General features: G+C 39.1%; 1 protein-coding gene and 1 pseudogene across 1 annotated transcript; both read right to left on the bottom strand.

Annotated features, from left to right (window-relative positions):
- Positions 1 to 251: 251 nt before the first annotated feature.
- LOC146631016 (guanine nucleotide-binding protein G(I)/G(S)/G(O) subunit gamma-10) lies at positions 252 to 8,610 on the bottom strand. The gene is made up of 3 exons (XM_085356271.1): positions 8,394 to 8,610; positions 7,744 to 7,870; positions 252 to 1,849 (listed from the first exon to the last, which is right to left on the bottom strand). Exons 1-2 carry the CDS (start codon positions 8,481 to 8,483, stop codon positions 7,745 to 7,747), a joined length of 216 nt encoding a protein of 71 aa, XP_085212397.1. The 5' UTR covers positions 8,484 to 8,610; the 3' UTR covers positions 252 to 1,849; position 7,744.
- A 2,268-nt stretch (positions 8,611 to 10,878) lies between these two features.
- Positions 10,879 to 21,823, bottom strand: LOC146631017 (uncharacterized; annotated as a pseudogene).
- Positions 21,824 to 25,412: the final 3,589 nt, after the last annotated feature.

The following is a 25,412-nucleotide window of genomic DNA, read 5'->3' on the forward strand; positions in this document are numbered from 1 at the left end:
TAATTTCGTTCAGCAATGCATCTGTAACGTATCGACTGAATGCCAATAAAGAAATCCAGATGGGTTTTTTTCCCGTTTAATGTCAAATTAAAAGCAGTACCTCGAACAAGAGTAGCAGCGATAATTTGAGACGTCTTTGCAGTGTCACACTGCTGTAAGTCACAGTGTTCGTCATCTGTCCCGTGACTTTGAGCTTGGTGCTGTATTTTGTTTTCAAATGCATGAATAGAACAAATGCAGCACATTATCAACATTTATTTTATTGTTTTTTTTTTTATGAAGACACTGCCGTTATCAGTATATTTTTCTTGATTTATAGAGGTGACACATGACATACTGATGCTGGTGAGATCCTGGAGATTTATGACATGTGGGCAGACACTTACTAGTGCACAAAAGTTTGTGTTAATGTAGAAACATGCCACTTGCATACAAGACAGATGGTCACTGGAACTGAGTCAGTGCATGCCTACCCTAAATATTCATTTAAAAATCATAAATGATTTCATATTCAGCTGTTCAGATGGCTTTAATATCAGATTAAAAAAGTGAAACCACGTTTCAAAATGACATCAAACTTTTGAGCATCACACTTGATGCAGTTCTCTGTTCCTCAGATGCACTTTACACAATATATGATCTGGAAAATGTTGATGTTTGCATATCCTTCAGTCTTTTCACTTTGACTATAAAACACCTGAGACTGAACCTTCTGACCTGCTAATGTGCGAGTCGTAAAATAAGTCAAAAAAGTGACACTTCATAATAATCATTTTCTTATGCTATCTGTGCAAAGGATTAACATTTCCTTAAAAAAAAAGAAAAAAAAAAGCATAGCATACAGATTTTCAGTGTTCAAAAAAAAAAAAAAATTTTTAATTTAGTTTCTTTTGAAGGCTTCCCACAAAAGCAACGTTTATAAAGATACAGACTAACAGCAGTGAAGGTTTCGGTTGATAGTAAAATGATTCCAGTGTGGAAAACAACTATTGCAACAAGTCATTGCAGTAGATTCATTAAATACAAACATTATCAGAAATATGTTTCTAATGTGATATACATTCAATTTCTGCCACTATCCAAATTGTGTAAGGCCATAATGTGTTTTTAAATTAAAGACAGGTACAGATACAGGCAGGTAAAAGCACGTCTAATGGGCTCTTACATACATACAGAAAACAGCGGGACAAAATGTTAATGAACAATCACATGCCCTAAAGCGAGAGGTTAAAAGTGTCGTAAATCAGATTATTAGAAACACCTTTTACATAATCACAAATACATGAGCAGTTTCTTTTGGCCACATATAGAGTTAGTCCTGTGTCTGTAGTGTTAATGTCTGTGCTTTGTAATGACACACTTGGCATGGATAACAACATGTTCCTATTGCTGAGCAGCACCTGCTTTAAATTAATGATTGATTGTACTTCCACGTGTTACGCAGAATACAAGAGGAAGTTACACTTGCACTGGCCGTTAAACATGGGCTGAATTTCACTGACTGGAAAGAGACACTGTTCAGTCAGTAAATGGAGAGTGGACATGTTAAGTACTAGGTAAACCCAGAGCGGCTTAATCATTAGTCAAGTTAGTGTCAGGAACAACTTTTTTTTTTTTAAACATGTAGAGTTTAGACCTGCTTTTATGTAACAGATTGGAGTTATGAAGCCATTAGTTTGGCAAACAAGTGGAATAACTGCCCCCCATAATCCCTCCTCCCCTCTCCCAAAACCCCGACCCCTGTGTGCATCATCCCAAGAGGTGTTGCAGGTAGATCTACAGCGGCAACAACTAGAAGTGAAGAAAGCCTTCAAAGAACAGATCCAGAAATCCTCCGCGTCTCCTTCCGCTACACACAAAAAAAAAAACAGAAACATGGAAAAAAAAGAGTTAAGCTGCAGGCCAAAATGACAAAAATCAGTAAATCAATAAAACACATCTGATGACATCTAATGATTTACATGCATGCTAAAACTCTGAGTTTGTGTTATGAAGGTGGTTCACTCGGTACCAAGGTACATCACCATGGTAACTTATGCTGCAGAATAAACCTGCTCCAGATGAGTGCATGTTTGAAATTTGAGATAAAAAAAAGGTATGAAATCACTGCCTACGGACCAACCAGTTCTACAGAGAACAGCTTCAGCATTCCTAGAATATCACTCAGACCTCCGTGTGTAGACAGTAGGAGGACCAAAAGTTGTTTTGTTTTTTAAATCATCATCTAAAGTCTTTTGTCTTTCTCTAATGAACATCAATAATAAATCCATACATACAATAAATATTCTTAGAACCATCTTTATTTCTCCCCCCCCCCCCCCACTTGTTGGCTGCAAACAATTTGAAAAACTTTTCATTGTTCTAAAAGCCTTAATGCTCGCTCCTAAACCAGAGCACTGGTTTGTATGTTTTATTCTTTACTCTGGCTGCAGCTGAAAGGATGAACTAAAACAACAACTATTATAATCTGTAAGATTCTCTTACCAAGTCTTAATACCACATTATGTGTAATGTTATATTGTTGCTTTATTTACACAGTCATCTTTTGTTTTATTGCCAACTTTCCTTTTTGACTTCAAATAGGCCAATCTTTATTAACAAAGTAGGTCTATTCTGGTCTTACTTACAAAAGTGCTTAAACAAATTACTAAACAAGTGGACACGCACTCAGCTGCTCTCAGTTTGTATTATGTGTGTAACCTTCATATTTTTCTAATATCACGGTTTTATCCTTGCAAAATCAGCCACTCTGCTGCTAAACAGACTTATTTGTGTTTGTTATCTTTTGTGTCAACACGCTCCATGTGACCTCTCAGCCTGACTGATGATGTTAGGGTAAATGAAGCCAGATAACAGAAAGATCACAGAGGAGAGCAATGACAACACCACTGTTGGTTTTTCTCGGAAACATTAAGGTCAGGAAAATTCCTAATTGTTTATATAGTCAACTCACATTCAGCTGTCAAACACATGCATATCTGACCAGGCCAGACAGCATTAGGGTTTTTGCTGTTTAGTGGAATACGTTTTAGCCCAAGCCAAAAGAAAAACACGAGTACTTGGATATAATATTTTGTTCTTACCAGTGTTTTGCTTAAAGCACATTTTTGTTTTTCAAAATGTTAGAAATAACACAAAAACACAAGTTTTTGTCAATTGCTTCCTTTTGTGTAACACAAAAGCACACACACTGTTGTAACACACAATAAAGCAAGCTTTAAGAAACAAATGAAGCAACACTTCAAGTACTGCATGCTATGTTTATCTCTTACCTGTTTTTTCTACTTTTTAATTTTAACTATTTTTAATAAAATATTCAAATATTATTTACTTATTCTTACTTAAAATATTATTTGACTATTGTACCTTTTACTTTTATTTTCTCTTTTTTCGACATTTTTAAAAGCAGATTTTATTTGTCTTTTATTAGTTTTATTATGTCTACGTGATTCTCTTATTTTGTAATTATGGGCAGTGTTGGGGAGTAACGGAATACATGTACCGCCGTTACGTATTTAAAATACAAAATATGAGTAACTGTATTCCGTTACAGTTACCATTTAAAAAGGTGGTATTCAGAATACAGTTACTTTGTTGAAATAAATGGATTACACTGCGGTACTTTCCTGTTTCATTTTGTCGCGGGTCAGGACTGTTTGGGTTTTGTTTGACAGCTACGTGCTGTTGTTCCAGGCAGCAGCGTTACGGTTGCCATGGTTACAGGGCGACGCTCTCTCTCTCTCTCTCTGCGACTGTGTGTTTCCTGGGTGAGAGAGCACCTTTTCGTTGTTGTTGTTGTTGTTGTTGTGCTAAGCTAATAGGCAGAATGCTACAAGCATAGCTCTAAAGAATGTAGCATCATGGGCAGTGTCTGTGAGCGCGAGGAGGGAGAAAAAGGGGAGTGGAAAGGTACAAGTTGTCATCGAGGAAAAACGGGAGCTGGAAGCATGTAAATATAATAATAACCACTTCAGCCAAGAAGAGTGCCTGACGAGCCCAGTTGTAAGTAAGCTATTAAGACTCGACTGTACACCGTGTTCATGTTTTCCTCCGAAAACAATAAGTTCCGTTGGAGCAGCCTTTCGACACCTCTCTCTGTGTCTCGCAAGAAAAGTTGACCCACACAACAAAGTAAAGCTATTTTTCGGCTACGAGCTGACACGGACCCCGCCGTATTAGTCTGAGGTCCCTTTACTACAGTTCGGAGTCGCGGACCTTCAGTAATAGTAATAAATCACACAGCAATAGTACATTCACGTTGTTGTAAAAAGCATGATAATATATTAAGTAATCCAAAGTATTCAGAATACGTTACTGTCATTGAGTAACGTAACGGAATACGTTACAGAATACATTTTGGGGCATGTATTCTGTAATGGAATACATTTTAAAAGTAACCTTCCCAACACTGATTATGGGTTTGTTTTTTTTGTATTTTGTGTTTTCAGTTTTGTCACTGCTGGTTCTGCACATTTTTGAAGACTACATAGTCCATTTGCCTCCATTGAAAAGCACTTAACTTTGGTTTTAAATTTCATATTAAAATTAGTGACTTAATTAATTCACATATTTAACAGGGAACTACTCCACCTATGTTTTAAAGTTTTTAGGTTTAAAGTTAGAATTAGGTTTAGGTTTAAGAAGCTTGGAAGTGCAATAATATTACTGAATGCTTAATCATGCTTTGTGTAGATACCAAAAATAATTAAAAATAATGACAGTGTAACAGCATTGAGTGTGGGAGTAATGTTCTGGGTGGTTTGTACTGTAGCCTTACTGGAACAGGTAAATAAAATAGGGGCATCATTACAAGTATTATCAACACTTGGCCTTTTCCTGTGGTGAAAAGTAAAAGTATTTCATGTGCTCTTAGTAGCACATGCAGCTTGGCAATCTGATGTAATTTCCTGGAAAACTCCACCCAACCTTAACAGACAAGTGAAAACTCCAGTATAGCTGTACTGGGTTTATATTCTTAGTGCTGGAGAAACTGTGGGAAAAGCAATGCCGACATTGTCATTTGTGTAAAACATTAATAAGTTTGAGAAAATATGGTGGCAAATGATAACATTTCAGTAAAACAATGGTTCTATGGATGTTTTTTGGATGTTTGTAATAAAAATAAATGGGTCAGCACAATGGTGCAGCAGCTGGCGCCATCAATTCACAGCGAAAATATTTGGGGTTTTAATCCGTTGACCTGCTGGGGCTCTCCTGTATAGAGTCTACATGTTCTCTCTGTGCCTGCATTGGCTGGCTCCAGGCATGAACATCTTTGCATTAGTGCTGTGATAAACTGGTGACCTGTCCACAGCTACAATAGGCCCCACTCATGACCCTAAACAGAATAAATTTGTTAAGAAGACTGATGGATAGTATACACTTAAATGGATGTACTCACGTGTCGATAAAGAAATAAAACTGAACTTAATGTGTTTTTTTGTCCCATTTTTATTCTCTTTCCATTTGCTTCTGTAGGGTCAGATAATGTGTAAATATACTGTTAATTTCCACTGTTATGCTGATGACACACAACTATATGCAAATACAAAAATCTTTTGAAGGGCGAGGACGAGTAAAAAAAAAAGCCGCCCCGGCCTGTTTATAGTCTGTTTATATTCTAGCCTATTTGCCCCAAAGGCTGGGTGGAGCAACCCTAGTGTTTGTAGTAGTGCTCAACAGCATGATTTGAGATCCCTTCCCAGACGCCTTAACGCCCACTCACATCCTGGGCCATCTGATCTCAGGAATTCGCATGATAAGGTGGGGCCAGGTTTCACAATGAACTCACCCGAAACTCTGGCTGATTGGGACCCACACCCAGTTTCACACCTTGGCTCAGGCGATTAGAGGATCATCAGGGGGTCCTTTTGTCCCTCTGTGGGGGGATACTCCCACTAGGTTTATATCTGGGACTCTCCACCATTTGACCTTAGAACTGAAGAAGCTTCTCGGATGAGAGGTGAAACGTCTTCAAGCAACTTAAAGAAGTCCAGACGCTTTTCTTTGCAAGCTCCTTTGACTACGATGACCTGGATGACTGAGAACCTTCACAGTCAACAGCATGATCAATTCACTTTTACCAACAATAGAAAAATTTGGACTGTGAAGCATATTTAGGGGCACGTGCGTATAATACGACCAGCCCAACTAGCCTCTTTTATCTCGACTAAAAGCCTGAAAACAATTACAATTGTAATTACAATCATAATTACAATGAAAACCCTCACAGCCTTAATCAACCCGCCTGATCTCCAGCCTTTCTTTTATTTAGAATAAATTAAAACTAGTCCAAATACATGCACACCATCAGGATGACTGACTACTTGCAGAAATCCCATACAGGCACAGGATAAACAGTGAGATGCCACTGTTTACTGTGGCATCTTTAAATTCATCAGATTTCTTGTAAACTTTGCTGCAGGCTGAAGGCAGCTAACCTCAGTAACTCCTAGCATGAAAAGCTAGAGTCCTTCATGTTTGTAATTAAAGCTTTAATTAAGTTAGTTTAAGCTTTAGTTAATATTTTTGTGTGTGTATGTAAACTAAAACTGTAAAATTAAAGCTGTTTTTGATAACATGGAAAAGAACAAACAGGGCTGTGGGAGAAAAAAAAAAAAAAAAAAGGTTTTCAATCACGTGCCCAAAGTTGCGACATTGGATGCCGCTAAGACTGGTCTCTATGACGTTAGATATTTGATGTCACAAAACTTTGGTTCAGTGATTCCAAATCTGAGGTCCTTTTGTTCATTTCCACAAACCTGACCTGTAGCTTGGAAAACAATCATGGAAACCGGTTCTCCTACATTGAGGACTCTGCTACCAATCTGGATGTGATGTTTGACTCAGAGCTTTGTTTAGACAGTCATGCCTTCTCCAACTAAGAGATATTACCAAAGTTAAAACTGTTTTAATCCCAAGCAGGCCCTGAAAGTCATCCATACTTTCAACTCATCACATTTGGGCTTGTAAGTCACTCTGTGTGAGTCTCAGCCAAAAATCTCCAAATTCAAAGAGACAGAGTCACATCGCTCCCATCCACGTGACACCAAACTCACTGTCTGTAATTGTAGATTTGATTTTATATTTTCCCCAGTTACCTTTATAGTGTCTGTGGGCTAAATTAAGTTCACTGACCGGAAAGGTGCTCTAGCCTGTGAGCTTCAGGTCAAGCAGCGTAAAACAAACTTTGCATGAAGGCGACACATAGAAACATGCAAATTCCGGTGGCAATGTAATGCATGCAATTTGCGCTGCTGTGACTTTACCACACAGCTTCCTTGTGATGTTGTTGTAAAGGCTCTGAACCTTCCTCCAAAACAGATGTGTTAGCAAGATAGCTCGACATGTATAAAATGCATTCCTTGAGCAGAGGAGCGATGCACCGCTTGACAATTTTAAACTACAACTAATTTTATTTACTTTTTTTTTTTTTTTTTAATCAAATATCAGGAATGTACTTTAAGGTAACACTACATTATTTGATACCATCTACTTCAACTGTGTGTGACCCATATATGCATTAACCCCCTAAAAATGTCCATTATAAATGCCCCCCAAAATGCAGGGTTTTAACTGGGTCATAATGGATATTTTTCAGAATCAGAATCAAATTCTGATTCTGAAAAATGTCCATTATGACCCAGTTAAAACCCTGCATTTTTTTTCCGCCCTAGTTTAATTAAATATACAGTTTTATACCCCCACCAAATGAAACCTCCATGAAGGAGCAAGCAAGCCTACCTCAGAACAGGGAGCAGGACTTGGGGGGTCTGAAGGGATTATCACTGGAGGGGACGCCCATCAGGAGAGGATCCTTGGAGGCGTTTTGCATACAGAAGTTTTTCAGATCTGCGGCAGCCTGGGACACCTGCAGAGCCAGACACACGCGTGAGTGTGTGTGTGTGTTGGGTGGGGGATCATGAAAACAAAAACAGAGTATTTGTGATTCCTGCTACAACCCTTTGTACCTCCCACTCTCTCATTTACATGACTAACTGGCTCATTTTTTTTGCATAACATTTGCAAGGAACAGTTCCATACACGAACGGGTGTGTCTGCTGTGTATCTCTGACAGATTATGCTCACAGTCTCCTTAAAATAATCAACCCAGGGAGGTTTAACTTTCAGAAATTCCATAAACGGGTCACTTCTCCTGACACTTTAGAGCGACTTTCTAAAACAAACTAATAAGCAGAAGAAACTTGTTCGCTTGTAGCTGCGATTTAAACTACCAGAAAGCAATCTGTGAGTCTTAAGTGTAACTTAGTGTGGACAACTTTGTTGAATCTACGGACACAGCGTCACTTCTATGGTCGGTCTCCGCCATTCAGCAGCAAGAACAGCTCAATCTTCCGTGTTTGTGTGTGAGTGTAGCAGGGGTTCGTTCGTACCTTGATCCTCCGGATACTGGCCTCGAACCGGAGCTGCTTCACGGCTCTCTGGGCGATAACTAAGTTGTTGTTGGCATTGTTGTTAGACATGGCGACGGCTGTCGGTAAAGACACGTTGAAGGCTGTTTCTTATAAACTGCCACCACCGAGCGAGAGGCAATTTATCCCTAACGGCTCCAAACTAAACCCGAGAGGGGAAACATCGTCCACTGGTCAGTGCCCCGCCCCCGCTGCGCCAATGAGGTACTGGATTGGACTCTAGACCCGTCAATCAAAAAGTAAACTCGGAGACACGCCCCTGAAAACATTAACCATTATTATTAGTTTCCTAGAGAGCAGATCTCGAGGGTATCCTGTGACCTTCAGCCACAACATTTATCACATCACTTAACGTCCACCACTGTGATAGCCATATCTACAATAAAATACGTGAAAATAAAATAAGTGAGGGTAAATGACTCACTGAACACAAATCTAGTGTTTTGTTGGAGACATCCAGTGTAGCAACAGCAGGGCGTAATTCAGGGATTTTTACTTTGGTGCCTACACAATAGCATGAAAGACGGACATAACTTCCAGATCTGAAAAGCCAAGCCAAGGTGAAAGTGTGCTAACCTTTGCCTTCTTTTTAATACCACCAGGGGGCGACTCATGTGGTTTCAGAAAGACTTGTATAGAAAACATGGGAAAATGGTCCAGGGCTCACTTAATCTGTGACCTCAGTAAACACTTTCCCAATGAGTTTATGAGCTTAATTGATACTTTCCAGTCATACTGAACTTAAAATTAAGTCTGTTTGAATTGCAAATGATGGTCACTCAAAAAGTCTGACAGGATTATACAAGATCGGCTCCCTGGGTGTGTATTTTCACAGTACTCACCCACACATCACTCATCATATCCACTTTCAAATCACTAAGTTGGAAGTGGCAAAAATGCTCACCTCGAGTGTTTGCAATAGGACCATACTATAGGATGGTCCTGTTGTGTAGGATAGGATAGAATAGGATCATACTAACAACTGGGTGACATCAAACTGGCTAGTAAGACTAGTTCAGCACTGTTAAAACAGTAAGCACAGTTCTAGTGTTAGTACTGTATCGGTATGAAGGTGATATCTCATGAACATTGTCACTGCATGAAAACTTGGTCTAGCTATTATCTGATAACTGTTTTGCATTGTAATCGAGGGCTAAAAATTGAGCCAACACGGAAATACCAAAAATTGTAGTTCCTGGAGTAACTTCAGGATGGCTTGAAAAACAAATCAGTCCCCACAGACTTCCACGGTAAAAATGGCCAAACAAAAAGTATGTTTAGAGCCCTGTGTAAAAATGGTGTTGGGCTTTATTTTGGGTGTAGTGGGTGAGTCTTTTATAACTTATCTGTCTGGATTTTGCTAAGATTTGCTTTGACTTCAAAATTAACCGGAAAAACCAACATAACTTTAATTATGCAAGAGGATCCTTGCCTACAGGCTGTCAATCACTGCCTGTAGTTTAGAACCCATTGACATCACCAAATGCTTCAGGCTTTCTTCCGTAACTGTAAACTATGGTCTACTAGGTGTCAGATCAGTGACTGACGTGTCTATTGAAGAATATCCTATTTCGTTGCCTTGAGAAATTCTTGCAGGATTTTGCTTAATCTGAGCAGAAAGTACAGTGGTGTACATGTCACCAGGAGTCACATCATCACTAAACACTAGTAACTTGTTTCTATTCTTAACCATACATGCTAAGGCCATGACATTACCTGGTGATGTGGTATACTCTGGATCATACTCCTTCTTTATTTGACTACTCGTGAACTCTTTGTTATCTTGCTCATAGGTATATATGTTTTTAAGTCAAGATGTTAATGAGGTACTTTTGTAAAAACCTCTTGAATTCAAGCTGGAATCTGCACTTCACTCACATCTAGAAAATTCACTGTTGTAGTGTACAGAGGATCACTGAAACAGTCGTTGACCAAAACCTTACAGACCTGAATTTCATCATGTAGTACAAATGACAGCCTCATGGTGACGCCAGAGGAAAAGTTATCAGTTAACCAAAGTCATTCAAATCCTCCATTGAGACACATACTACATTTAATGACAGATTATCAAGCAGTTGTTTTTCATCATATTTTTCACCTTTTATGCTGTGAAACTTTATAACTGGTTTGGTTATTAGACCCAGAGAGGAGCCCAGTGTTTTTTGAAACAGATGGTCTTAGTCCCAGTAATAAAGAAAAATAGTTGTGAACATAGTAATAATAATAGTTCAATAATTCAAACAATTTTTTATACAAATAAGAAAACAAAAACAAATACAAAAGAAAGTACATGCATCTTGATTTTTATTATTGATTAAATTGTACAATATCACAGCATTAATATTTATTATTTAAATATGAATATTTAATGAATTTGAAAAAAGGATTTAAAAAAATGAATATGCCCTCATAGAATGTCCTTGCGATATACTTGGATATTATGAGTTCATGCAGGTGACTTATTCCCTAATAGAAAAAGAAGAAATGGTGGTTATTGATTTGAGACCGATCATTAAACATTAGTATTGAATCTAAATTTGTATTCATACTCACAAGTGATCGGTCCAATGGTGATGGGATTCATAGAAGCTGAGTTGGAAACAGAGCGGCGTGTCCTACTTGTGCATGACTACAAGGAGAGAGGCGATGAGAATAAAGATATAGGATTAAAACCAGAGAAACCATTTTGGATTATGGAGTAGTGCTAAAGTGAAATGTGGAACTCACTGCTACACAGCTGGAGGTCCCCTTTTTGCACAGGCTGAGGCTGCAGTGAAGATATATGTCTCTGTATTGACCCTGGAGCAGGAAGAGCAGAGCAGAGAAATGAGCTCAGAGGGACGAGCCGCTTTCAACTATTGACACCTTTAGGCGGTTAGTGGGACACCTGTGAGACAGGAGGGAGGAGATCAGCAGGGTCCACACAATTCACTGTATCTCACAAAGCATTGGTGAGGTTGGAGAGATGCACATACTTGTTCTGGATGAGAGGATATTGTGTGGGATCATCAGGGTTTGGTGAGTGAGTGGCATAGCAGTCCTCCAGAACAGCTGCCAAAACTGGATCTGTGTCCTCCACAGAGACGCCCACGTACAGAGGTGAACCCACTGGGAGGAAGACTTGGCCTGGTGGATAAGACTCAGTGTAGTCGGAGTTGAGGAATAGAGACATGAAGGCTCGAGCTTTCGGACTTGAGCCTGAAATGCCTCCAGACAACCTGAAAAAAAGGAAAGAAAATTATATAATGCAATGATCTCTCAGACACTACTTGCTGCTATTCTGTCTTTTTCCTGGTTTGTGTAAGTGGAGGCCTTCAGTTTGTTTGCTTTGTTTTCACTTTATGTCTTTATGCCCACTGTGCTCCGGAGTGGACATCTCTAAATCAGAAGTCTGATGGTTCAATCCCCAGCTCTTCCAGACCATATGTTGGAGATGTGTGTATGTGAGCATGTGCCGATAAAAAGTGCTTCAAGTGCATAGACTCAAGTACTTGAACAAATTAATTTGGCTTGTAGTGTAAAAGTGCTTTGTGTGCTTAGTAATAGTGAAAAAGAATTGTTTAAATAACAGACCATACAGCTGATCTAAATTTTACAATAGAAGTTTATTCAAGTAAATGTGTTCTTGTTGTGTTAACTGACAAATCTCCCTTCTCTGACTGGAAAGTAAGCTTTGTTTATTTATTGTTTTATTAGCTTGTTGAGAATTATGAACTCTGAAAAGTTCTAGATATTTATGTTTTTCTTTAATGAAATCCTCTAATTCAAGTTGGCAGTAATGATCCCCGGTTATGTCAATCAGAAGTCATTAAAATAAATTAATTGAATCGGTGAGTAATTTTGCCAAAACAGTGTCGGGCTCTAGTTTTCTCCCAATCAGACCAGGAGTGACATGTTTAGCCGCATATTCTCCTTAAATTGCTGTCTGTCTGAGTGGTGTCCAAAAAACCGATGTGGGCTTTACAAATAATTGGGAAACTTTTTGGTCTTGTTAGGAGAGATGTAATCCATCCCACTTTAGATGGAGCAGCTCTCATTTCTAGAAATCTGGCCAAATGTATTACCGGTAAACACCCCAAAATGTCACTATCTAGGGTTGAGACCAGAAGTTGCAGTCTTCCCACATAGCAAACAGGTCTGGCCGGGATCCAGCATCAGGTGTTATGGCAGGGAGTATGTCAACAAGATGTGGGCCAGGTCTGGCAATGATGCACTCTTTATGTTCCTATTTTACTATTTTCGTTAGAAGACCCAAATTCCATGTTGCAATACTATACTGCTATGGTAGCCAACGTTTTAAATGGAGGTTTGACAGGTTTGTGAGTTTACACTTTATCCAAAACCTAGTAACAGTTTACTCATCTTTGCCAGTGCGTGGCTGTAGCTCAGGCGGTAGAGCAGGTCACCTATTGATCGGAAGGTTAGTAATTCGATCCCTGGCTTCTCCAGTCTGCATGTCAAGAGTGTGAATGTGTATGAATGTAGTTAGAAAGCACTCAATTAAGAGGAAGTGTGTGGTTGGGTGAATGTGGCATGTTGTATAGAGCACTTTGAGTAATCTGGGAGAGTTGAAAAATGCTATATAATAATCAGTCCATTCGCTGTCTGAACAGAGTTTTGTCATGTTACTTTTGCACTATTATGCATGTTGTTATTACATGGCTTAATTAAGGTACACATTTGGCTGACATCTGGGGCCAAAGCTGAAACTGTTCTAGGCCAGCAGTGTGTCTGCAACTGGCCCGTGGCTGCACACAACTTACATATAGCCCACATACCGCAAAGAATGACAGCCCTTTGGTGGCCCAGACCAGGTTTGTCAGAGGTAATCCACACATGGGCCAGCAAAGGGCCGTCATTCTTTGCAGTATGTGGGCCATGTGTAAGCACATTGTGTGGGCTAGATCCGAACCATACCCATTTTGCTATGCAGCTTCTCTCCTCCCATTATCTTCCCCAAACCCCAGACATAAAAAACACAAAGAAGAGAAACAAGTGAAATGTGGAATATTAAACATTGAATCTCTCTAATTTTAGCATATAATTTCATAATTGATCAACAAATCGATTTACTCTGCCTTACAGAAACCTGGTTGCAGCAGGATGATTATGTTAGCTTAAATGCATCAACTCCCCGAGTCATACTAACTATCAGAAACCTCAAAGCACAGGCCGAGGGGGCGGTGTGGCAGCAATTTTTCACACTAGCCTATTAATTAACCAAAGACCAAGACAGACCTTTAATTCATTTGAAAGCCTGATGCTTAACCTTGTCCACCCCAGCTGTAAAACTCAGAAACCAGTCTTACTTGTTATCATCTATTGTCCACCTGGGCCTCACACAGAGTTTTTATCTGATTTAGTTCTCAGCTCAGATAAAACCATTATTGTGAGTGATTTTAACATCCATTTAGATGCTAAAAATGACAGCCTCAACACAGCATTTAATCTGTTATTAGACTCAATTGACTTCTCTCAAAAAATGAAAAAGAACCCACCCACCACTTTAATCACACTCTAGATCTTGTTTTAACATATGGCATAGAAACTGAACATTTATCAGTGTATCCTGAAAACCCTCTCCTGTCTGATCATTTCCTGATAACATTTACATTTACAATAATTGATTACACAGCATCAGGGATTAGATGTCTCTCTTGTCTGAAAGTGCTGTAACTGAATTTAAGAATATAATCCACCCACTGTTATCATCTTCAACGCCCTGTGCCAACACAGAGCAGAGCGGCTACCTGAATGCTATGTCAACAGAGGTCGATTATCTTGTTAATAATTTTACCTCCTCACTACGTACGACTCTGGATACTGTAGCTCCTGTAAAAAACAGAGTTTCTAGCCTAAAGCAGATGAGTCGTAGCCAGGCTGACAAAAAGTCAGAGCACTGTTGAGCCAACCATGCCTTTAACTACTAATGATTTCATTAACTTCTTCACAAATAAAATTATAACCATTAGAGAAAAGATTGCTCATAATCATCTCACAGATGTAACGTTATGTACAGCTACTTTCAGTACCATTTTAGTCTTTTCCTCCAACGTGTCTTGTAGACCCCATTCCTGCAAGACTGCTCAAAGAAGTCCTGCCATTAATAGAATAAGGAATGGCTTATTTGAAGAGTTTCAGCCAGGTTTTAGAGATCATCACAGCACAGAAACAGCTTTAGTGAAGGTTACAAATGATCTTCTTATGGCTTCTGACAGTGGACTCATCTCTGTGCTTGTCCTGCTAGACCTCAGTGCAGCGTTTGATACTGTCAACCATACTATTCTATTAGAGTGATTAGAACATGCTGTAGGTATTACAGGTACTGCGCTGCAGTGGTTTGTATCATATCTATCTAATAGACTCCAGTTTTTTCATGTAAATGGAGAGTCTTCCTCACACAATGAGGTTAATTATGGAGTTCCACAAGGTTCAGTGCTAGGACCAATTCTGTTTACATTATACATGCTTCCCTTAGGCAGTATGAGCAGAAGGCATTGCATACATTTTCACTGCTATGCAGATAACACACAAATTAGTTCAACTGCAGGAATGTCTTAAAGACATAAATCCCAGATGACCTCCAATTTTCTGCTTCTAAATTCAGGTAAAACTGAGGTTATTGTACTCAGCCCTGAAAATCTGAGAAATATAGTATATAACCAGATTGTTATTCTGGATGGCATTACCTTAGCCTCCAATAACACTGTGAGGAACCTTGGAGTGATTTTTCACCAGGACATATTCTTCAGTGCACATATTAAAAAAATACGTAGGATTGTTTTCTTCTATTTCAAAATCCTGCTCCTCACATACAAGGTCTTAAATAATGAGGCCCCATCATATCTTAATGACCTTATAGAGAAGACTAACTTCTTATTTACAGGCATTCAAATTAAAGACTAAAAAGTCCAGGGTTTCAAGAGTTCTTGTACCTTTGTTTAAACACAATTTAAAAAATTGCATTACTAAAATCCTATCAACAATTAAAATGTTCTGACCCAAAGAGGTCAGTATTGTAGTGAAGCAATATCAATAAAAATTTTATTCACATTGACAGTTGAAAAAGAAAAGGCACAGCTGCTTGAGGAAGTTAGTGTGGGACTAAAAAAATTCTAATAGATAAACAGATAAATTCTGCAATGCGTAATTACAAAGCATATCTTTAAACTATAACTAGGCAGCCATGTTTTAACTGGAGTGGTCATGTCAAATTGCAAACAGCTTACAGCAATGCGTGTTTACTCTACCATGAACGTTTAAAAGAAACACACAATGTAATCAAGATCTTACCACAGTTTGGTAACAGAATAATTGAAAAAGTGGGGTGATAACTATACAATTATGCACATAAAAGCCTTGCATTGTAGAGCTACATATACTAAGTGATGCTGCAGTTAAATTAGAAGAACTTACTTGTGTGGCACGATAGCTACATTCAGACTGGTATCTGTGTGCAGGGGATAAGCACAGGAGAAGGGAAGACTCAAAGGAAGAATGAAAGACAAATTATCCAGTGGGTAGATGAATAAAGTGTTGGAGTAGATGACATGTGTGCTGTTGATCTGAAAGACAAATGATGACATTTTCAGTCAGTTCATAAATCATGTCACCTAGAGAAAGTCTAATCACCAGAGACATGTCCACACGGTTTGAGACTGTGAATTCTTAGTCTCTGACTGCTGTTGCTCACTTTTTTCTCCTTGGATAAAAAAAAACAAACAAACATTTTCTGGCCAACAACACAGTCTTAAGTACAGCAATCATGAACAGATTCAAAAAGGCATAGCAGTTCACTGACTTGATGCACTATGTTTGTACACAGAACAGATTGTGTATGAGGTCTACATAAAAGAGTTGATCTGAAGACAAAATGGAAGAGCATGTGCTACAGCTGACACAATTATGAGATCATCGGGTAAATATCACTCTGCAATGATCAGAACCTACTCGGCTTAAAGATAATCACTATTTGTTCCAAATTATGACAGCAGTGTGTTTTGTTGGGCTAGTTAAACGACAGAAAGAAACAAAAGTCTTCACCTCCAGGAGATTCCCACAGGCACCTTCCCGAGCCTCCACTTCATACCAAATAATATCATCATGGACTCTGACCCAGGAACAGTTGCTGGAAGCCAGGTTGCCCGAGAATGAGTTCAAACCGGAGGATGACATGTTGCCCATATGCAGACCTACTTGGATTTCACCATGGCCACAAATTAATTGTGAAGGCTGGAGTGGAGGCTGCCGGACTAAAGAAAAAGACATGAGGTCACTAATAAAAAATAAAAGTAGATGAAACAGAAAATACCAAATGAAGCCAAGACGAGTACCTGCACAAACCATCATCATAGTATAACATTGTAAGTGTATTATTTCAACAATATTTGAGAACTTTAACTTACTTTCACATATAGCATTGGCATCATGACGGTGAAGACAATCGTGGATTCCAAGTCCGTTGTGTCTGCAGTCAGTTATTGATGATTCATTTCCAAAACAACCTACATCATCCAACCAGATGAGTCCCCTGCCCTCTCCATAATATGCGTGTGGTGGTGATCCGAGGACCCTGCCACAGCCCAGCTGTCTGCACACCACGTTGGCATCATTCCGGTCCCAGGAATCATGACACACTGTGCCCCAATGTCCATCAATGAAGACCTCCACTCTGCCAGAGCAGCGGTTCTCACCGTTGACCAGCCTCACTGATACAGCAGCTAATGGAAAACCAAGAGAAGGAACACTGTCTATGGGAGGTACTTCAGAAAGGTGAAAGGTGGACTTATTAGAACAATATGAAAACAACATAATCAGCTTCGTCCTCTGTCTTGCAATGGTTGACAGGTGACAACTTTTTATTTAGAAGTTATTTATAATTTGTTGCTAATTAAATAGTTCTTGGGGCAGTGTCTGTGGATTCATGGAAATATTGTCATAGTAAGTTTATCTTTAATTTAAAATGTTCTCTTAATTCATGACTATGAGAAAAAATCGCTGTGTGGATAAAGTATGTAACTACAAGTCATCTTAGTTAAATCTTATCTCAAAGGCAGGCAGTAATAAAGTTGGATTTTTCTTTAGCTCCACGTGTTCATATTTACCTTCACAGACGACACCAGCATCCTCAGAGTGACCACAGTCATGAGATCCAAACCCTCCATGGCGGCACTCAGAGATCTTTGATTCGGTGCCTATGCATGTGACATCGTCCAACCAGATGGGTCCGCTGCCCTGTCCAAATTGTGCATTTGTTGGTGCTGAGATGACCCTGCCACAGCCCAGCTGTCTACACACCACCTGAGCATCCACCAGGCCCCAGTTATTGTCACACACCGTCCCCCACTGTCCACTGTGGAAGATCTCCACCCTGCCAGAGCAGGAGCTGTTTCTATTAACCAGGCGAACCTCGCCCTCGACTCCAGTGCTGTTGATTCCTGGTTGGACTGAAAGAAAAGTGTCTGTGAACTCAAAAGACAAACTTGGTCTGCACTTCCATCAGCATTAATGAGTATAAGCTCTCGTTAGTACATCTCAATATTATTGTTTTCTTACTGGGAATCAAACTAAATTCAGGCTCTGAGCACAGACTCATCTTTTACTTTGCATTTGACTCCATGTGCTGCACAACAACTTTATATTTAAAAGTTGAATTAAAAACAACAAATGAGAATAGTTTTCTCATCAGTTAGATGTCAGCAGTAAGAAGGGGAGCATTCCTGAAATATGCATAAAATTTACCTTCACAGATGATGCTGGCATCGTCATAATGAGCACAGTTGTGGACTCCAAGCCCGTTGTGTCTGCAGTCAGTTATTGATGATTCATTGCTGAATAAGTGCTTCCACAGCCCAGCTGTCTGCACACCACATTGGCATCATTCAGGTCCCAGGAATCATCACACACTGTGCCCCACTGTCCATCATTGAAGACCTCCACTCTGCCAGAGCAGCGGTTCTCACCATTGACCAGCCTCACTGTTGAAACAGCTAATAGAAAACCAAAAGAAGGAACACTGTCAAATTTTACTGGAGTATTTTTCAATGGTAGTATCTGTACTTCTACTTAACTACAGAATTTCTATACTTTTGCTACCTGTAGTGGTGCTGTAAAAGATGCCACCACTACAACATGTCAGTACATGAAACTTCTTGCTTCTTAGATATTCCAGGATCACCTGTCGTTTCAACGTGGAAACTCTTAGGAACCACAGCAGCTCCGTCACAAAGAATCATTCTATATAAAGTTACAGAGTAGTGTCTGTGTGTGCTGAGGCACATAGTATGTTAAAAAGTGTCCAACACTCTGCTGACTCAATAACTGCAGTGCTCCAGACCTCCTCTGGCATTAACAGCTGTGCAAAAACTGTGCAACAGGAGCTTCTTGGCATGGGTTTCTTTGGCTGAGTAGCTCCTGTAGATCTGGGCACCTGCCCGGTATTTTTGCCTGTATAGTGGGGGCTACTAGTTATGGGGTTCTTCCCCTTTCTTACTCACTTGCTTCTCCTTTGTTGAATCTTTTCAACAAAGGTTTAAGGTAATGCATGGACAAATAACTAATAAAAACATAATTTTATTCAAAAATATAAAAACTGACCTCAATGCTAGACAAATTTTTAATTGTAAAGACATTATTAAAGACATCTGAACTATGTTTCTAAGAAATCATAACTTAAAGACAAAAGATTAATTATTGTGGATAAAGTACTTAATGTGGATTGGCAATTGTTCTACAGTTATGCAACTATAAATCCTCTCAGCACTGTTTTATCTCAAAGGCAGGGAGTAACAAAGTTGGATTTCACTCTTTATAGCTCCACATGTTCATATTTACCTTCACAGACGACACCAGCATCCTCAGAGTGGGCACAGTTATGAGATCCAAACCCTCTGTGTTGACACTCAGAGAGCTTTGATTCGGTGCCTGTGCATGCAACATCATCCAACCAGATGGGTCCGCTGCCCTATCCAAATTGCGCGTTTGTTGGTGCTGAGAAGACCCTGCCACAGCCCAGCTGTCTACACACCACCTGAGCATCCACCAGGCCCCAGGCATCGTCACACACCGTCCCCCACTGTCCACTGTGGAAGATCTCCACCCTGCCAGAGCAGGAGCTGTTTCCATTAACCAGACGGACCTCCCCCTCGACTGCTGTGTTGGCCTCTGTTTACAACAACAACAATAATATTAATAATATTGATGATGATGATGATGATGCACTCAGAAATCAGTGATTTGTGATTTGCACATCTGTCCTCACTTCTGACTTCGTTATAATTTGTCTGGAGCAAATATTTCATTAGTGTCTTAATTAGATCCCATCCGTATTTGAAAAAGGAGAAGACAGTGAATCACACAGTGAGTTTATGTCTAACTAGAAATTATTTACCTGAAGAGCTTCTTGTGAAAATATGCACAAGTATGAGTAAAAACAGTCCAGCAGGTGCTCCCATAATTGATCACATCCACCACTCTAACTAGACGAAAAAGACCAATGAGATGTTTTAAAACTTATTACCCATATGTCATCTTATTCTGCATAAAATCTATAACTTCTGATGTGTCTGTACTTACCCTGGAGAGACTCTGAGAATCCAGCTCTTAAGCTCACAGCAAGGATGGGAATTTATAGGCCTGTTTCTGTGTGCAAAGGACAAATTGAAGTGATTGATGGTGAAATATATAAGTGGGCAAGATAGAGAACTTATTCATATGACATCAAAGGAGTTACTCATTAATCTAAGAAGAAAAAGAAGGTCACATTCAAACTGAACTGACACATCCACAAAGCTTGAGTCAATAATTTATATGGTACAACAATTAGAGTCAGCCAGAGTCATAACTTGATGTTTGCACATTCCAGCAATGAAAATACCAAATGAGGTCAAGATGAGTATCTCCACAAACCATAATCATAACTTAACATTTTAAGTGCATTATTTAAAGTTTTCAGTCTGTACGAACTTTAACTTCGTTCACATACAACACGGGCATCTTCATGGTGACCACAGTTTTGATTCATTTCCAAAACATCTTACATTGTCCAACCAGATGGGTCCGCTGCCCTGTCCAAAAGCTGCATTTTGTGGTGCTGAACGAGCGCTTCCACAGCCCAGTTGTCTGCACACCATGTTGGCATCATTCAGGTCCCACAAAGCATCTCACACTGTGCCCCACTGTCCACTGTGGAAGGTCTTCACGCTGCCAGAGTAGATGGTGCTACCATTAACCAGACGGACCACTCCCCTCGACTTCTGTGCTGTTGTCCACTCAAGTTGTGGTAGGTGGAATAGGTGTGGTTTGGGGAACTCTAGCATCTGTTATATTGACCTTTGTTGACGATAATAATAATCATGCACTCAGAAGCCTTTAACCCAACTGAATCAGTAACAGGTTAATCATATTTAAAGTCCAACATTACCTTCACAGTATGCAAGTTGGTATGTGGGTGGTTCCACAAGTTTGTAGACATAGTAGTTTGCATATGTTTGACATGAATGGTCTGTGACCGATAGTAGCAGCAGCTGCCACTCCAAACATTGCACACAGTGCGATTTACAATTTCACCTGACCATGTGGGATGAGGTTGTGTTATCCACAAAGGCGCATCGGTTCCACACCTGTTTGATTCCACACACCACTCTGGAATACTGTAACAGTTGTAACCCCCTATCTCTGTTATGGATTCCGCCGTGTGTACGCGGACTAGTGTGCTCCCAAGTAACTTGTGGTAGAGCTAGCACTTTTAATTTTGATATTTAAAATAAATGAGTACTTGTGGAAAGTTAAAAGCTGTTGCTCATTTGCTATCCACCTGCACACCTCCACGGCTGACTTCATCTCCACCTCATGTTACTATACGAGCACTGGTTTGGTCCAGAAACAGGCGATACCAGCCTTCCCAGTTTTTTACCTCGATCACAGTGTATATCCAAAATATCTTCGGCAGTCATCATTCAATGTGATGTAGTTCTGACAGGGTCCACACATTGGGAATTGATGCAGTCCATGCCTGAAGGACAAACTGTGTTTCCACAGGGAATCAGCACAGATTGGGAAGAGACGGACAGTCTGGTGTTGGAGGAAAGCTCCAGACATTTATATGATCCCGGTGTGTTGTAACAGATCTGAAATGATGTGCATGGTGAGTTTGAGAAGGAACACTCCTCATTGTTCACACAGCCCTTCTCTGCGAACCAGTGGTAACCTCGGTTACAGCAAGAAGAGTCACTGCAGATTTTTGGGTCATAGCTGGTGAGGCCTTCACCTACAAAGCCATCTTTACAGACACAAGCGAGTGCACGGCCTTGTTCACATGACTGCGAGCCGGTGGTTTCAGGATGACAAGAAGTACAGCTGGTAACACAAGTTCCTGCAGAAAGAAAAGCCATATACTGATGCATCCATTTAAATAGAGGTTAAATGTTTTATGGGCCAGGATATTTTCCTCCTGCATTCATTCTTTCATTCATTACAGAGCGACACAAATCTGACAACATTCTTATAAATCAAATTATATATCAGTCTATAAAATTATTAACATTATTCTCATATTTGTAAGTGCAAGACACTTACAGACACTAGAATAGAGAAACATGTCGGTCAAAGATGCAGCGAGGAGACTTTTTGGGTTAAAAACGTTCTATTTTTTAAAAATCTGATCTGACGATGACTGCATTTTAAAAAACGTTTTAAAAATCCTAAAACTTTGTTAGTGTCTGTACTGAATCTTTAATTTCGAATGAGTGTGAGCCTGAGAATATATATATATGACCTCTTTCTGTGTTTCTTTGTTGGAAGACATAAATTGCTCATTTATAACACTTATTATTATTATGTTATTATTATCAGTCTTGGCGTCTGAGTTGAAACGCGATATTTGCACGTTGTATATATTGTTTAACCTGATAATCTTACCTCAGGTTCCTCTTATCAAATTCTCATCTGATAATATTTCAAATGATGCCAAGTGAACTTTAACACTGATCATCATGCATGTATTTCTCAGTTTATCTGCATTTATGTGACTGGCTTTAAAAACTTGATTTTCATCGTCATACTGGCTTCTTGGAAAGCAGGACTTGTGCATCAAACTTGGCTGACCCAATCTGATTTATTGCATTTTTTGATACTTTCTTGTCACTTCTTATTGGAATAAATAGTATTACATAGTATCTCTTAAGTCGGTTGCAGTTTCTGCTTTGCTATATTTAAGTTAATGACAGCCTCCTTATTTTTTCTGAGAAATGCTTGCCAGAGAAGAGTCCAAAATCAACAGAAAGCTTTTTAAAAAGCCATATATTTATGTACACAAGGGCCTAAGTTGGAGGGAGGAGTCGGATTGAATACCCAAGGCCTCAGTAGCAGGAGGCCTGTTGCAATCCTAGAATGAAAATTTGGTTTTGTTTAACATTTTCTTACTCAAAATAATCAGCTTCTGGGAATGTTAATAAATTATATATAGGTGACTGCTAATATGCACTTTGAGTCATGTTTTTTAGTATAAGCACTGAGAATGAGGAAAAAGTTAACTGAGGAAAGTTAGCTGTTAACAAATGTATTTTAAAATAAAGGTGAGAGGAGCACAGTTGACTGAATGGTTTATGCAGGCAGCCGTTCTTACAGTCAGTAAGCCAATTCCCAGATGTGACCGCATGTCAAAATGAGCCATCACAGCTAAAAGGCATGAAAAGCAACCATCCTTCATTTCCAAACAGCCAGATGGTGAATAAGCATGAGCGTCCCATCTCCAAATGGTGTGAAACAAAGTGAGTTGATACAATAACAATCATTTGTACTGATAGCAGCTTGAACAGAAAGCAACACGTGTGAGAGATATGGCTATGACATGGTTATGGATCAAGAAAGACAGAAGAGCTCTCAAAGAGGGGTTCCAGAGTCATGTGCTACAACCCTGTTTACATCTCTCAGGATGTATTTAACACTCTGACTGTTATTAGATGTGAAATAACCACAGTCAAACACAATTAGCTTCATTATAGGCTTTGTGCGTATTTTTATCTTCATCATGAATAGACTGATCTTCACCTACTTTTTTCTTTTCACAACGGCACAGTGGTTAGCAAGAAGGTCCTAGTTCGACTCCACCACCTGGCTGGGACCTTTTCTGTGTGGAGCATGTTCTCCTGTGTTCGTGTGGGTTCTCTCTCTGGGTACTCTGGTTCCTCCCACAGTCCGAATACATACAGTTTGTGGGGTTATGTTAATTTGTAAATCCAAATTGTTGCCTCGAGGCAAGTGTTTAAAGTCCCTGTCAGTACTTGAATGTGGGTATTTAGATCCTCATCATTAATAGATTCGTCTTTACATGATTTTTATTGACTGACGGCTCTGTTCACTAAAGCAATGTGGCTGTCATATAATTTTGTTACAACATTTCTGAATTGGTGGATACATAGAAATAGCAAAAAGAAGGACAAATACAAATATAGAAATCTCTCATGTGAAATCTCCTTGAGTTTTTTCCTCTCACTGTACTGATCTTTATTTGTTAATGAATAATCAGCTCCTCAGATGACAGGAGGCTCAACAAGTCAACAAGGACAGGTTAAATAATAAATAAGGCTGTAAAAAATCAGAAACTTGTTTTAGTGATAAAAATCTAATTGCAGAATCTTTTTGTCCTGTTTTCTCATGTTTATCCTGTTGTTCTTAAAATGGACAGGATACATTATGGAATGAAGCAAAGAAAAGACTTTTGAGAACAGGAAGTGCTCTCTTTAAAAAATGTACTCTTCACATCCCACGGCTGCTCACTCAAATATGTGAACGCTTGCTACCAAACAAATTTCCTGTAGATGAACAGTTAAGACAACCTTGAATTTTGAACCTTGACGTGTGTGTGATCATTTGATTCAGAAAGAGTCATAAATAATCATTTAGGAAATGAATATAATTACCACATTTGTCTTGGCCCTATGCCTATCAGTGACCATGTAATCTACTTTCCCTTTCATCATGGGAAGCCAAGTAGACGCACCCTTATGGAAAACACTGTCCTCAGCTGGAGAAAGGTAAAAAAATTAAATAAAAAAATTATACAGCATAATCAGGGACCATATAATGACCAAAAATGTGCCTGAGAGCAGCACCACTTTGAGATTATTGACCTGGATTTCACAACTTATCTTTGTGCCTGTGCATGTGTGTATGATTGTGTGTGTATAATCACTTCACCCCACCAATCATTCTGCTGAGTCAAGTGATCACTGCTATCTCTCCTCTCTTCCTCAAAGCCTTTGTGGGAAAACTCTGTTTCAGCCTCTCACTAAAGACTCAGGTGGGTTCTTTTGCCCCCTGAATCCTCTTCTTTCTACTGGAATTAGAGTTTGTTTTTAGGTTTTATTATTAAGTATATTTGTCTCAAATTTGTTTTTAAAACTTTAAGTAAACAGTTTTTAGATTTAAATGTTTTATATAAATGTGATTTGACTAAATAAGAAGACGCTTCCTACGTATTCTTTACATCTTAGAAACCACGTGGTAATCCACCATAGGAACGCCAAGCAAAACAACACTATTGTACAAAAACACAGAGAAAAGATGAAAAATGTTTAAAAACAACATATAACAGATGGGCTGAAGAAGATGATTTTAAATAAAGGACATTTGTGGTGTTTTAGTCACAAAATCTTGAAGAATCATATTTTTTTATGTTTTATATTTATTTGCACCAGAGTACCAAAAGAATTCATTAATTTTGGCAGTTTTATTTGCACAAACATTATTCTTGAATGTTTGACACTTCATGAAATGTCATGAAGTGGAGCTAAAGAGAAAAATCTCAAGTAACATTTTGCAACTAATTTGGTTAATTTCTATAAGGTCATTAACATTGCTGGGTAATTGTATTTCAAATCAACCAAGTCCTCTGCTTGACCAGCAGGGCTTGGTTGTCCAAAGATTGCAAAGTCCCATATTTGAACACACATAAATCCAAAAATCCAATGTGAAATTCCC

This window comes from Diplotaxodon limnothrissa, linkage group LG6 (assembly GCF_057381915.1).
Source record: "Diplotaxodon limnothrissa isolate DT_005_m linkage group LG6, D_limnothrissa_male_GT1.1, whole genome shotgun sequence".
Lineage (NCBI taxonomy): Eukaryota > Metazoa > Chordata > Actinopteri > Cichliformes > Cichlidae > Diplotaxodon > Diplotaxodon limnothrissa.

What these genes read in the sequence shown, in the direction of transcription:
- LOC146631016 (XM_085356271.1), bottom strand. Translation starts at nt 8,483, where the DNA reads ATGTCTAACAACAATGCCAACAACAACTTAGTTATCGCCCAGAGAGCC. An exon ending in CCAGTATCCGGAGGATCAAG is followed by an intron (nt 7,871 to 8,393) that starts GTACGAACGAAC and finishes CTGGCTCTGCAG; the next exon opens with GTGTCCCAGGCTGCCGCAGA.